The 13,363-nt window shown below is 33.9% G+C and overlaps 1 protein-coding gene across 2 annotated transcripts in view; it reads right to left on the bottom strand.

Annotated features, from left to right (window-relative positions):
- Positions 1–2,079: 2,079 nt before the first annotated feature.
- LOC138712378 (progestin and adipoQ receptor family member 4) overlaps positions 2,080–13,363 on the bottom strand; it is a 153,035-nt gene continuing 141,751 nt past the window's right edge. For both annotated transcript variants that reach the window (XM_069844068.1, XM_069844067.1), the window contains one exon: positions 2,080–8,878. In XM_069844068.1, coding sequence (XP_069700169.1) covers positions 8,636–8,878 — 243 coding nt within the window. In that variant the 3' untranslated portion in view covers positions 2,080–8,635. The remainder of the gene's footprint in view (positions 8,879–13,363) is intronic.

Here is a 13,363-nt window from a genome sequence, read left to right on the forward strand (position 1 = left end):
TCAGAGGGTCTTTATATCGATTCAAAGTGTGTTTTCATTACATAATGTTATTTGAAAATATATCTTCATATAGAATGTAGTAAAAACATTATTAATTTTACTGTGCTAGTTCAGTTTATCATTAAACATTGTAAGTCACTGAAGTATTGAAGTATTGGTTAGCATGTCTAACCATGAAACAAGCGGGCCCTGGTTCAAATTCTGGTGGGACAAGTTACCTGGTTGCGGTTTTTCCCGGGGTTTTCCCTCAACCAATTGAAACAGAATTGCTAGGTAACTTTCGACGTTTGACCTCGGACTTATTTCGCCATCATTAATTCACATATCATCATCATCCATACCATAGCCCGGGTTAAATTCACGGTGCTGTGTGCTGTACTTTTCTACAAGAGCAGGGCCGTTTGGCTACCCAATCATTCACAGAATAGGAGTGGTAAGCACAATAAGCTTCAGGCTGCAGTGCAAGCCTTCAGGCTGGTGGGTCCCTCCTCCATACAAGAGAGAAAGAAAAAGTCACTGTAGTGAGTAGTCAAGATCAATACAAATCATGTAAGTAGCGTATTATCTCATCCAAAATATCACAATTGACTAGACTATAATGTAATAGATACCATATTCTGAAAAAAAAAAAAAAAAGAAAAAAAAGTACGGTATATGTTAATCAGGACTTCAGGAGCAGAACCAATTGCAGAAAGGATAATTTTCATTCTTGTGAATATGTCTGAACAAAACAAATGAAATCTGTTACGTATACTAGCAAATGGAATCGTGTTGTTCAGATACATTAATTGCAATGAAAACAGTGAAAAAGAGTTCCTTAATCGATTATAACTACTGGCTGTAATAGTACCTTAATGCCAGTAAATACTATAACACAATAAAGCTCAGGAATCAACTAAAGTCTTTTTCTTACATTAATTGGATGTCATTTAATTAATATTGTTCTTTTACTCCTGCAGCATAGTGTTAGAAACTGAATGTCTGAATTAAGATGTACAAAAAGTCCGAGAATATGACAGACATGAGTTACCATATTGTTTTTAATCAACAACACCTATTAACTGTCCAGAATCATATTATGTCTTCTTCAACATACAGTTCATTGTAATGCAAGCTCCTAGTCAGAATATTATTTTTTATTTATAAATAAAATTATAAAATGTGAGTATATTAGTACAAAGACAAACTAGAATTCACTTATACTGTACAAGACCTTGGCGAGATCAGTACTTTGATGCTGAAGTGAAGCATGGACATTAAGTAAGAAGACGAAAGCAGAATAATGGCTAATGAAATGAAGTTTATGATATACACAGCAGGATATATCAATTTAAATCGTAAACATAACGAGGATGTAATGGAAGAATTACAATTAGAATCTGTAATGCATCACACACAACTTTATCAGAACAAATGGATAAATCATCTGCAGACGTACGAATAGAATCCCAAAAGTCATGTTCCACTATCGTCCAAATGGGAAGAGGATTTTAGGTCGTCCAATGAAGCGTTGGATTGAAAATTCAACCATGAGAACTTAACAGGCCATAAGGCTTAACATTTGAAGGGACGAAGAAGAAGAATATTAATTTTTCCCACCAATGCAAACTATTAGTTGCATAATTATTTAACTTGTTTCTTTTTTGAAATTATGTCCTTACTTCAATTTAGAGTCACTAATTGTCATCTAATCTTAAAATCCAAATAAAAAGTAGATTACACATTTTCATCTAAAGTTGAAATTAAATCCACAAGAAATACGTCTATTCACACAGTAAAATTAATATTAAGAAATTTTGTAGGGTTACAGAAATAGTACATATAGAAATGCTTGATATGAAGGTAGTGAAAAATTAATTAAAATTGAAAATATTACATCACAACCTTCCTTCCTACTTAAATCTGACATTCATTTTAATACACTATAATACATGAGAATATCTTACTTATTTACAATGTACATGTTGTTATCTAATATAATTTACAATACAATTATTATATTCTGTCACATATTTGAGTTGCAAATAATAAATAGCAGTGGCTTCTGGAGGGAGCTTTGGGATGCTGACAGCCCTGTGGAAAAAAAAAAATGTAAATGTTTCTTTTGTTTTTATTTGCTTGTTTGAATTGAAATCGGTATATTGAACACACATCGTTACTATGCGTAATTTACATTCCAAAATTCCAATATTCCAATATTTTTACTTTACAATTAGATTTTTTGTTATTGGACTCCTCCATGACTAACTCCAGAGCCGCCACTGCAAATAAATAATGACCAGACATCGGATGTATAGCCACTAAAGCCACCGAGTAGACTGTAGTAGAAAAATGTAATGTCCATTGGGAGAGAAGAAACCCTTAAGCCTTAGTCACAAAATTCGGAACTGTAACAATAGAGAATTGAGTATTGATGTAGTAAATCACGCACTGATGTGCGCGTGGCGATTTTAGACAGAAAAATATCGCCAATGTTTTGTTTTGATACCGTTAATGGTCCTATCTGCTACATATACGTCAGCACTCGGTCTAGAAACCCTCCCTACGGGCATTACGTTCACTCTACTACATAGTTCCAATCTTAACTTTTAGAGCCTAAACTTCTGATGTCTGCTAATGACTTGTTTTGGAAGTATCCAAATCATCTATAAACCTTAAAATAAATAAACTTTACATGAAGTATAATGAAAATCAAAGAAAATATTCCGTAGTTTGGTTATCTCTTGTAAATGGCAGTAGAGACACTATTAGTGTATCTCACACTATCTTTTTTGTACATATCAAAGAATATCAATGAATCGTGATATCGGAAAAATTTAATTTATTATAATCTGCTAAAATTGTAATCAAGAGGAATTCCAACAAAACGTAAATACTAAAGTCAGCAAGCATGAACTCTTGAAATGATCACTGGAAATTTGTTTAATACGGTACTTAAGGAAAATTATTATTTTTTTTTTTCAACTGGATACGTAAGATTCATGTTATAATGGTTCATTAATATATTTATCGTTTAAAATTGTTATCACATTTTATTTGTTCTTGGCTGGTTGTTATACTTTTAAACGAGGAAGTAAACATAAATAATATTTGTCTGCTACAATTAATATTGATCAACATCGCATATTACAAATTCTACAAAACTACAATTCAAGATAGATAATAATTAAGTAATATGGCCATTCTCTAAAATTCATGTTTCCAACATTTACTATGAAGTTCAAATTTAATAACTGATATCCCTTAACAGTAAGAATGATAAAATCTTACTTTAATCACTAGTGAATAAAATAGCAATTTAAAAACTTAAATTCCATTACTAAAGCACTGATTTAACAATAGTAATGGATAAAATTGTATTTTAGTCACTAGTGAATAAAGTAGCAAATTTTTATTTTTAACTAAAATAGAGAGACTCTTTGGTTTCTTTGTCGTTATTGAAAACAATATTGTATAACACAAGTGAATCAAGAATTTTATATCCACATATGGAAATTAATATGCTTGACTATGCCTAACTTACCAAACATTCTGCTTGTGAATAAAATACGTCCTGATTCACTAGTACAGGTACCACAAATAACTACCGGTATTTTGAGTTCTAGTTTTCCATGGATCAGATTTGGTAACTATTACACTATAATAATAGGAACAAAAAATAAAAAATAAAGCGAGGATGGAAATGCTGAATTTTTTAAATGTAGGTATCGACTTGGTGAATTAGATGTAAGCTAATTAAATGGAAGCAAAATTAAAAACAAAAAACACTTAATAAAATAAAATGAAGTGAAACAAAATATAAAAATTTAGATTAGTCCATTGTAAACAGTGGTCTCGGACTCAGAATGAATCCCTCCTTGAAAATATTTGTGACCTGACTTAGTATGCACCAGTTTAAATATCAGTGCAAATTTTGCACATGCTTTTCATCACATGGTTGGTGAATTTGCGAAATGACTTAAGTCCACATTTTGGGGGTTTTGAGTTGAGAGCATGATTATGTTACTGTGTGCAAGGGGCATCGTTTAGTACCAGAATAACTTTAATCCACGACTTTTGTATAGTTTTTATTAGCAGCAGAATATTTGGTTATAGGGTAAAACGACTTTAGTCCTGGACTTAAGTTGTTTTTTCTGTCAAGTGCTGAAGAAACTTACATAATATGTAATTTTAATCATACACTCGGCTGACAAATTGTTTTTCGTCTGTTGTCATTGGTAATTCTTTCAGAATTTATCTCACGTTTACCATTCCTTCCAGTGCATTCTTCAGTAGGCAGTTCTATTCAGCCAGTGACACAACCAATTCCCTTTCTACTTCTTGATCATTTTCAGCATCATTCTTTCTTCACACTTTTCAACACAGTGGTTTATCTCCGATCAATGAAATCAAAATTCAAGATATTCGTAAAATGCTTAAGTACATTCGTGATGAAGAAGATGTGCATACATTTTACGAAAACATTATAGCATGGGAGACAACAAAGAATTGAAAGATGAAACTAAGCTGTGGTCTCATTATAACACTCCTAAGAGTTGTCTGTGCTCTTGTGATTAATAATGTTGTTCAACAATTGCAATAAGGTTATTTTATGATTTTGGTATGAATACATTTAGTTAAACATGTTTATGTGTCAGTAACCTAATAATTATTATGCAGGATTGAAGTTAATTTGAAGAACAACTTACGCCCTGAAGATAATTAATTTTTTACAACCTGAAGAAGAATAAAAAGTATGAATTTTTATAATAAAACTATTTCTCTTACATATAAAAAATTATATTGTAACAATATATGATTCAGCGAGGCTAAAAACAGTTTTCTTTAATTTTCTCAAAACTACTTCTAGGGACTTAAGTCGTTTTGCAAATTCACCATTCATATGTTTTTGAAGAAAAGGAATATAATGCTTCTTCCTATTTATTCCTATTTAAAACTTTCTTCCAGGGTAAGAAGAAAGATTTAAAGATAGTGTTCTATATATTTATGTACTGGTACCGGTAGTTCTTTAGTAGGCCTATCTGAAAATGTTCTTTTTTGTGAGTTTTATGAATTTAAGATTTACTTAGGATCTCACTATTACATATAAAATTATATTTGAGAACTCTCCATAGAGTTCTCATTTTGAATGCATCCACTGCTACGTAAGTCAGTGATAAATAGTACAACTTTCTATTTCGTTATTCGTCAGTTATTAATGTAATCTTCTTATTATACAATTATATTATAAATTTTATTGCTGTATAAATTAGAAATTCCATAAAATTTTGACTTTACACGATATAAGTTTTATCAGAAATTTTATTATAATAAGGAAGAATTAATTTTTAACACAGTTACAGATGTGCAAATGAACAATGCTAATTCTATTCATTCGCATTCTTATATGCAAGTGATGTTAGTACTTTCGAGACAGATAAAATTGTCTTCTTGTAAGATAGGTAGTCATCAAGTTATTAACTATTTAAAATCTGTTAGCTTTCTATGAATTATCAACTTGACTTTCATCTCCGTGTTATCTCTGAAGTCCGTGATTTTCTAATACTTTTACAAAAAATAATAAAGAACTCACAATGCGATAAAATTTTAATAGTTTTTATGTCTCCTTTTTGTGATATTAAAAGGAATTACCGGTAAAAAAGACTTCCTTCAAACTCCACTTACTTTTAACTATCATACAGATTTTATTGCTATTCATAATTAACTATACTGGTAGTGATAATAAAATATTTTCATATTTGTGTAAGTTGGACATAACAGGACAATATTGTAAGTTTCATTTTTTGAAGTAATACAGAGAAAGATTTGCCAAAGACTATGATATTATAGAATGCCAAAAATCTTTTCATAAAATATCTAACTTTTGATTTAAGCTTCATATTTGAAATACGGTTTATTTTCATGACAGAATGTACAAATAATTAATAAAAAACTAAGATTTTTCGATAAGTTTTCAGTGTAAAATGTTTTTATTTTTTGCTTCTATTGTGAGATGTGCATACTTATATGCTTAACCGAATAGCTATAAATCGTAGTCCTAATAAATTGTTTTTGTTATAGGAAGAAACAAATACTACCTATTTGCATAGCATTTTCTGGAATTGTTTGTATAGGTCTCTGAACATTACAATGAATACATACAATGTCTAGTTGGTTAATGAGGAGTATAATTATTGTAAATTATATTTCTTTAAAATTATCAGCGTCTTTTATTTCATTGCGGTATCTAAAGTGATTAATATGAAGAGAAATAAAATTTAATATTAATTTATAAAAAAGAAAAAAATCGTAGAAAATTTTGACACTGATTGTTACACCTAAACCTTGCATTATTATGAGGCAATTGTCTCTTCTCTTACACGCTATCTAATGTTTAATCTATTTTATTATACTTACTTTCTCAGAGATTATATAAATGATAATTGATACTGATACCATTTTCTTTTTTGTAGATCCAGCCATTCCTGTCAGAGCATGAAAAATAAAATCAATTCTCTCTCCATTCCTGCTTAAGATGCGTTATACTCGTGCAACAAAGTAATGATAGAAAGATATGAAGCCAGTAGAGGATGCTAAGCTGTTCTTAGCTTATGGTATTTTATAAATTACCGATAAGTAAAATGTTGATGTATTTTTGTATCTGAACTAGTTGGGAGACCTGAGGAAAAAAGATCTTTGGGGAGGGCGAGACGTAGATGGGAGGATATTAAAATGGATTTGAGGGAGGTGGGATATGATGGTAGGAACTGGATTAATCTTACTCTGATAGGGACTGATAGCGGGCTTATGTGAGGGCAGCAATGAACCTCCAGGTTCTCTAAAAGCCATTTGTAAGTAAGTAAGATGTACTTAAGGCCTTCCTTAACTATACATAGTTTAAAATTTAAAAGAGCGATGTTTTATGATAATAATGGATCTGATGATTATAATGATGATGTTGATGATAATATAAAAATGTTGATTTTTATTTAATTAAAGATTCTGAACGTTTGTGAGAAACCAAATAGTAATTGCCTAATCTAATGTTTAATTTCTTGTGCCAAACAAAATCGCGATTCAATTTTAAATTAATATAACTCAATGCTTTTTTTTTTTTCAATAATTATTATTATTGAATGTCTCATAGAAGAACAGTGTTATACAAAATAACATTGTATTCAGTATTCATTTATTGCGTCCAACTGATCACATGCATGATATGGGATATGTCAAAAGTAACACATAATTGAAACATTATCTTAAACTGTTATTAGGTATATAATCTCTTAGATTTCTCGGACAGTGTGTGATCTTGTATAATTTACATTTATATCCCTCTTGATCATAATTGTAACAGTAGTAGCAATGATAGGAGACAGGATATATTGTGCATGCATATGAAAAAAATTGGTATCGTGAAATGAAATAGATCAAACTTAAGTATTCGAATGGTTACCAAACCAAGAAAAATGGAAACTGTTATATTATTTTATGGGTCAGTAGATGCAATTCCTTCCTCTTCTTGTGTCAAATCACAAGAAATCAAGATGTTCTAGTTATATAAGTGATCATAACATGTTATACCGGTACAGGTTTTAATCATAAATTATAATAGGTTTCTTATAAGGATTTTATTCCAATTTCAAGTTCAATATCAATATAGCCAAAACAATGGAATTCCTATTATTATCATTATGATCAGTGCTCGAATTGGTAATGTATATCAGCTTAATATGCATAATGTCAAGATCTTGTACCTGAAAAATATATGATTTCTCCTACCCTTACTTTGCTAAAATTAAAATAATCAAATTTATATAGAGATATTAACGCTTCAAAAACTCCATTTCGAGCATTGGTTGTCAACTCATATGCATGTTTTGAAAATTATCATTAATACTTATTTACAAACGTATAGTACAAGAAGAAAGTGAAATTTCAAGTAAAAGAAGTTGTTATAATTATCTTCTTTTAGTAAAATGTTATTTTAAATTTTAGAAGTTTAATCATTATTTTAAGATATCTGAATTACGTAATTCTATGTCTATTTGTATACCATAGCACTATCATATTCTAAAGCTTGTACTGTAGTATTGTTTGTGTTAGCGGTTGAGCTGGTGTGTGGTAGGTAGGGGTGACAGAGGAGCTCTATGTGATGGAAGGTGCTTCATCAGCAATACACAAGACAATAGATATTTCTTGTAGTGGAAGACAGTGAGCCCCTGTAACCACATTAAAACAGTGGAAGGCTTGAGGAAGGAGTGTTGGTAAAGTTATGTAAAATCAGATCCAATGTTAATCATATGTGAGTAACACATTCACTTCCTTATGAATGACTGTGTGTGCTACGGTGGTGAAGTACCAATAAACCCAGTACTTTAACCAGTGATCTTATTGTGAACATAGACACCATGGATTGAAGCACGAAGTATAAATATTAAAACAAGTGGAAGGAAATTTAATTGTGTTCAGAGTTTCACAGCACATACTGTTTTCTGCATGTTGTGTAGGTGTGTTTGAAATATGATAATTTCATCTTCATCTACTAATAATATTCACGATAGAAGCCAAATTAGTGCATGAAGAAGACAGAGAATAAAATGATATATTGGTGTGAGCTCCATCCTCTGCCACACATGTGAATAATGCACCACAATCATAGTTCTGCTGCATCTTGCAAACCACTAAATGTGTCTATTGGTTGATGCCCTGTTCTGCAATCAACATGTGCCATCCATAACAAATCCCGCACTGTGGCTTGGTGCATAGAATACACAGCCATCACCACCAGAACATGCATGATGTTGTGGGAGTTGAGATACATGTCCACTGTGCCTGGGAACCACTTCTCAGGAATGTGCATGGCACCTATGGCACCACCTAGTGCAGACACTGCATCCTATAGGAAATATTCAATCTGCTTTAGTATTGCATTTTACAATAGAATAGTTACCCCGAAAAGAGATCTAACCCACAAACGACAAATTGTTGAGGAAACGAAAAAAACATTTTATTCTTATTTGAAGGATAGTATCTTAAGCAAAGCATACATACTTGTAGTATTCCATTCTATTTTAAACACATTTGAGTGAAACTGTAGCAAAATAATATATTACTATTAAATACTAACAAATTAATGCAAAATTGAGTGGAAAAACGATCTATCCCTGAAGAATGGAAAAATGATCTAAACTACAACTAACTTAAAATGCTATAATGAATGAAATGAAATGCGCACAATGTGCGTAGGATTTGTAGCTTAGTCTTTGCAGAAGTTTGTGAGCGAGGTTTTCCTTTCATGGCAGTTTTCAACGTGATATCGTCCACACAGCTTCTGATACAGTTCACACACACATTCGTCGTTGGGTTCGTGGTATCTCTTGGTGGCACAGATCTTATGGTGAAAACCACGTACTGCATAACGGGTCACTATGTGTCTCAGTTCGTAGTTTGTGTTTGCCCAGTCTCTGGTTGTCATGGCGTCTGTTATGTAGAACTCGCTCCAGATGGCGTTCTTCTTTCCTCTGAGTACTTCAAGGGCTTTCTCGTATGCTAGGGTGTTCGGCATGTAGAATTGCGTTCTAATATCTTCGATGAAGAAGCGTTCCTTCATTAGTTCGTATGTTAGTCTCGAGAGTGTTGTTCTTCCTACTCCTAGTACTCTTTTCATGAAGGATTATTTGACTCATTCAATTTTTCCCATGTCGCTGACTGTTAAGTTTTCCCATATGATATTTAGTCCGTAGGTTGTTATTGGTGCTATAGCTGACCTAAATAGGGTCATTGGCGTTTTTGTTTCTAGTTGTTGCAGATTCTTGATATTGTACATAGCTTTTATTGCAGCGGCTGCTCTTTCTTGAATGTGGATTCTGTATGATTTTAATGTCGTTTGAAGTGTTACTCCTAATTATTTAAATTTTTGCATTACCTCAAGTGGCCCATTCTGCAGTGTCAGAGTGCCTTTTTTTCTTTGTTTGCCGCCGTTTCTGAAGTTCATTTGTTTTGTTTCCTGGTGGTTTATCTGCAGGTTGTTTTCCACGGCCCATCTCATGAGTTTATTTAGAACCTGTTGTAGTTCTTCTATGTTGGACGAGCCTATTGCCATGTCGTCTGCGTACATAATCAACGATGCTGTGGTGTCCTCTGTTATGTCTGTGGTCATGATATTGAAGAGGACCGGGCTGATAGGATCTCCTTGTAGTACCCCATTTGTCTGTACTATTTTGTTAGATAGTGTAATTTCGTCTGATATTTGAATGTAGTTGCAATTATTGTTGTTAGGGCATGTGATTCGCTGATCATGTTGCTTAGTTTTCTAATTAGTGTTTCCCTGTTTATAAGGTCGAAAGCTTTGCAGTAGTCGATGAACACTACATGGTATTTCTTCCCAGGGTGTCTTAGGGTATTCTCTATTTGTTCTGTTAGATTGCTTATGGAGTGAAGGGTGCTTCTGCCTTTCCTGAATCCGAACTGGCATTCCGGGATACAGTTGTCTACTTCCACTACTAGTCTGTTAGTTAGTATTTTTGTGAGTACTTTGAAAGCGACATTCTCGAGGACAATACCTCGAAAGGAGTGAGGATTGTTGGTTTCTCCTTTTCCTTTGTAGAGAATTTTCATTGTCGATGTTCTCCAAGCTTCTGGGATTGTTCCTAGGTGTAGGCATTTGTTGAGTAGCTCCAACCAGAAGTCGCCCGTCAGATGTAAGGAGTCCTTTTGTGTTCCATGTATATGTCATCAGGTCCCGCTGCTTTCTTGTTCTTGGCTGCTGTAATTGTTTCTTCTATTTCTTTCCTGGTTATAAGAGGTGGTTGTTGCATCGTTTCTCTCTTAGGTGGCTGATGTGACTTTTCTTTATGCTGGTAATTCAGGATTTCTTTGAAGTGGAGTTCCCATGTGTCCATGGTGATTTCCTTGGTCTTGAATTCCTGAGTGTGATGAAGGGGTTTTGGTTGGCTTCCACGGCTAGTTTTCTTGCTTCTTCCTCTATGTATTGTGCTTTTTTCGTTTTTATTAGTTGTTTGTACTGTTTTCTCTGTGTAGCATATTGCGATAGGACATTTTTTTGAGTTGCGGTTCTTGCTTGGTGGAGTGCTGTCAACGTTTCCTGCCGCTTATCGAAACACTCTTTATCAAACCAGGGTTGGGCTCTTCTTTCCTTTGTTGGGATGCTGAACTCTTGGAGGATTGATGTGTGTAGTTTAGCGGCTTTCCCGAGTTCGTTCTGCTTTGCTAGTTGTGATGCTGTTCTGATTTTGTTCTGCATTTCCTTTAGTTTTCTGGTGTCTATCTTTCTGGAGGCTCTGTGTACTTTTATATTCGAGATTTGTTGAGACTGTTGAATTCTGATTGTAGTTTCAATTGTATGTGTTTTCTTATAGGGGCCATTCCTGTTGCCCAAAGCTCATTTTGTTTAATTGCTTGGATTCCTTCTCCTTTGAGGAGTACAAGGTCTATAGCAGTGGTTCCGTTAGGAGCTATGTAAGTCTTTAGTTCTGGCTTGTTTATGAGGGTAAAGCCTTCTTTTGTTAACGTGTCCAGAACCACTTCGGACTTAGTGTTTTGTTTATCTATTCTACAGTTCAAATCTCCTGCAAGGATGATCCTCTCTTCTTTCGGTTGTTTGTGTGATGACCTCTGCTATCTTTTCTACTGAATCTTCTGCTGATGATTGTGGGTTGATGTACATGCCTATTATGGTCACATCTTCTGTTTTTACCAAGACTGTATTTTCGGTTTTTAAACTTTCTCTGATTTTTCCTAGTTTTGGCTTGAGGAAGATCGATACTCCGCCAGCTGGCCTTCCTGCTGTGGGTTGGGCGAAAGTGTGTATTCCGTAGTGTCCTTGAATGTTGTATTCTTCTGTTAAGAAGGTTTCTGTAAGGGTGATTGCATCGTATGCTGTTATTGATTCTACTGGTGTGAGTGACATTGCATTGCATAGGCCTTCGATGTACCACAGTAATATCTTTATGTGTCTAGATGAGTTCAACTCCTTCGTCTTGGTTGTTTTTTGGAAATCGAAATCGTCTGACTATCACTCCTTGTGGCCAGAAGTCTGACCGTTCTGTCTCCTCGATGTGGTTAAAAGGGAAGCCTACTTTGAAGGGCTTTCTTGCCTCCTAAATTATGCAATTCTTCACATATGATGTTTCCTTGGATACCATTTCTTTCCAGATATTTAGCCACCGTTTCTGGGGTCGTACTTTTCTTCAGTCTCCCAATGTATAGCCACGCCATCTTCTCGGCTGCTTGGAGGTCGTCACTATCATTTCTTGTGCCTATAATACTTCTTGCCTGGGTTTCTTGTCTGCGATTGGGTCCACGTTCTCTTGGGTGCTGTGTTTTCCATCCTGCTTCTTTCTCCTCCTTTTCTGTGTTTTCTCTCTCTTCCGCTGGTCGTTGGTGTTCTTCATAGTCCGTGTAGATGTGTTGATTTTCGTTGCTGGCGGGTTTTTTGTTGCTGTTTGTTATGCTATAATAAGAAGTGTAAAGGCCACAATCAATAATGATTCAGTTTCAAATGTTATATTGTCACTTTTACTCAGCTACTTTGAAAGTTTTTTTTATGAAACATCCGTCCCATTATCACTCAGTTACTCTAAGATTTTGATAGAATTCACGAAATTGGGGAGGAATGAACTTGCACATATGCAACAAGTCCACTTTCTTTGCTTTCTTTATTGCCATATCTCCATTGTACGGTTGAGGTATAACTGTTGGGAGTGGAATTAGCTTATTACTTCGTTTGCAGGTTGCTAAGATCTCATAGGTTTGCTATGGTTGAAGAATATTATGGCTTGCTCGAGCTCTGAGTCTATTTGGCTTCTCTTCTGAAAACTGGATCCAAAAGTATGAAGTAATCTTAAATTTAGGATCTCTTTTAAGTATGCCTTCTATGAGTTACAGATCATTAAAATCTTCTGTGTCCATATAATATGCGGAAAATCCAGGACCACTTCGACCCACTGTTTAGGGTGATAGACTGTGGATTTTTTCTTTCTTCTCTCTATTAATGCAAAATCCCTGTCTCAGGGAAGAAAACGGTGTCCACTAACCAAGAACTTCTGATCAATGGTTGTAAAATACTTATTCCTAATGAGGTAATGATAGAGAGCTAAGCATCGCCAGTTATTATTTTGACCGATGCAACGATCAGACCACACTATTTACCTCTTCTTCTCGCCTGGTTTCAGTGGCTGGAAATGCAGTTCGATGTACTTCAGAATGCACGAAGTAACTTCTGAAGAACCTTTTTTAGCCACTGACTCAATCCATACGAAGAAAAAGGCTGTATCTTCTCCCATGCTATGGATACCTTGATTGTAGGTAGCAAATTGTCTTTGGTAAAATACAGAAGAATGGTGAAGTGTAGGACAGAAGA

This window comes from Periplaneta americana, chromosome 13 (assembly GCF_040183065.1).
Source record: "Periplaneta americana isolate PAMFEO1 chromosome 13, P.americana_PAMFEO1_priV1, whole genome shotgun sequence".
Lineage (NCBI taxonomy): Eukaryota > Metazoa > Arthropoda > Insecta > Blattodea > Blattidae > Periplaneta > Periplaneta americana.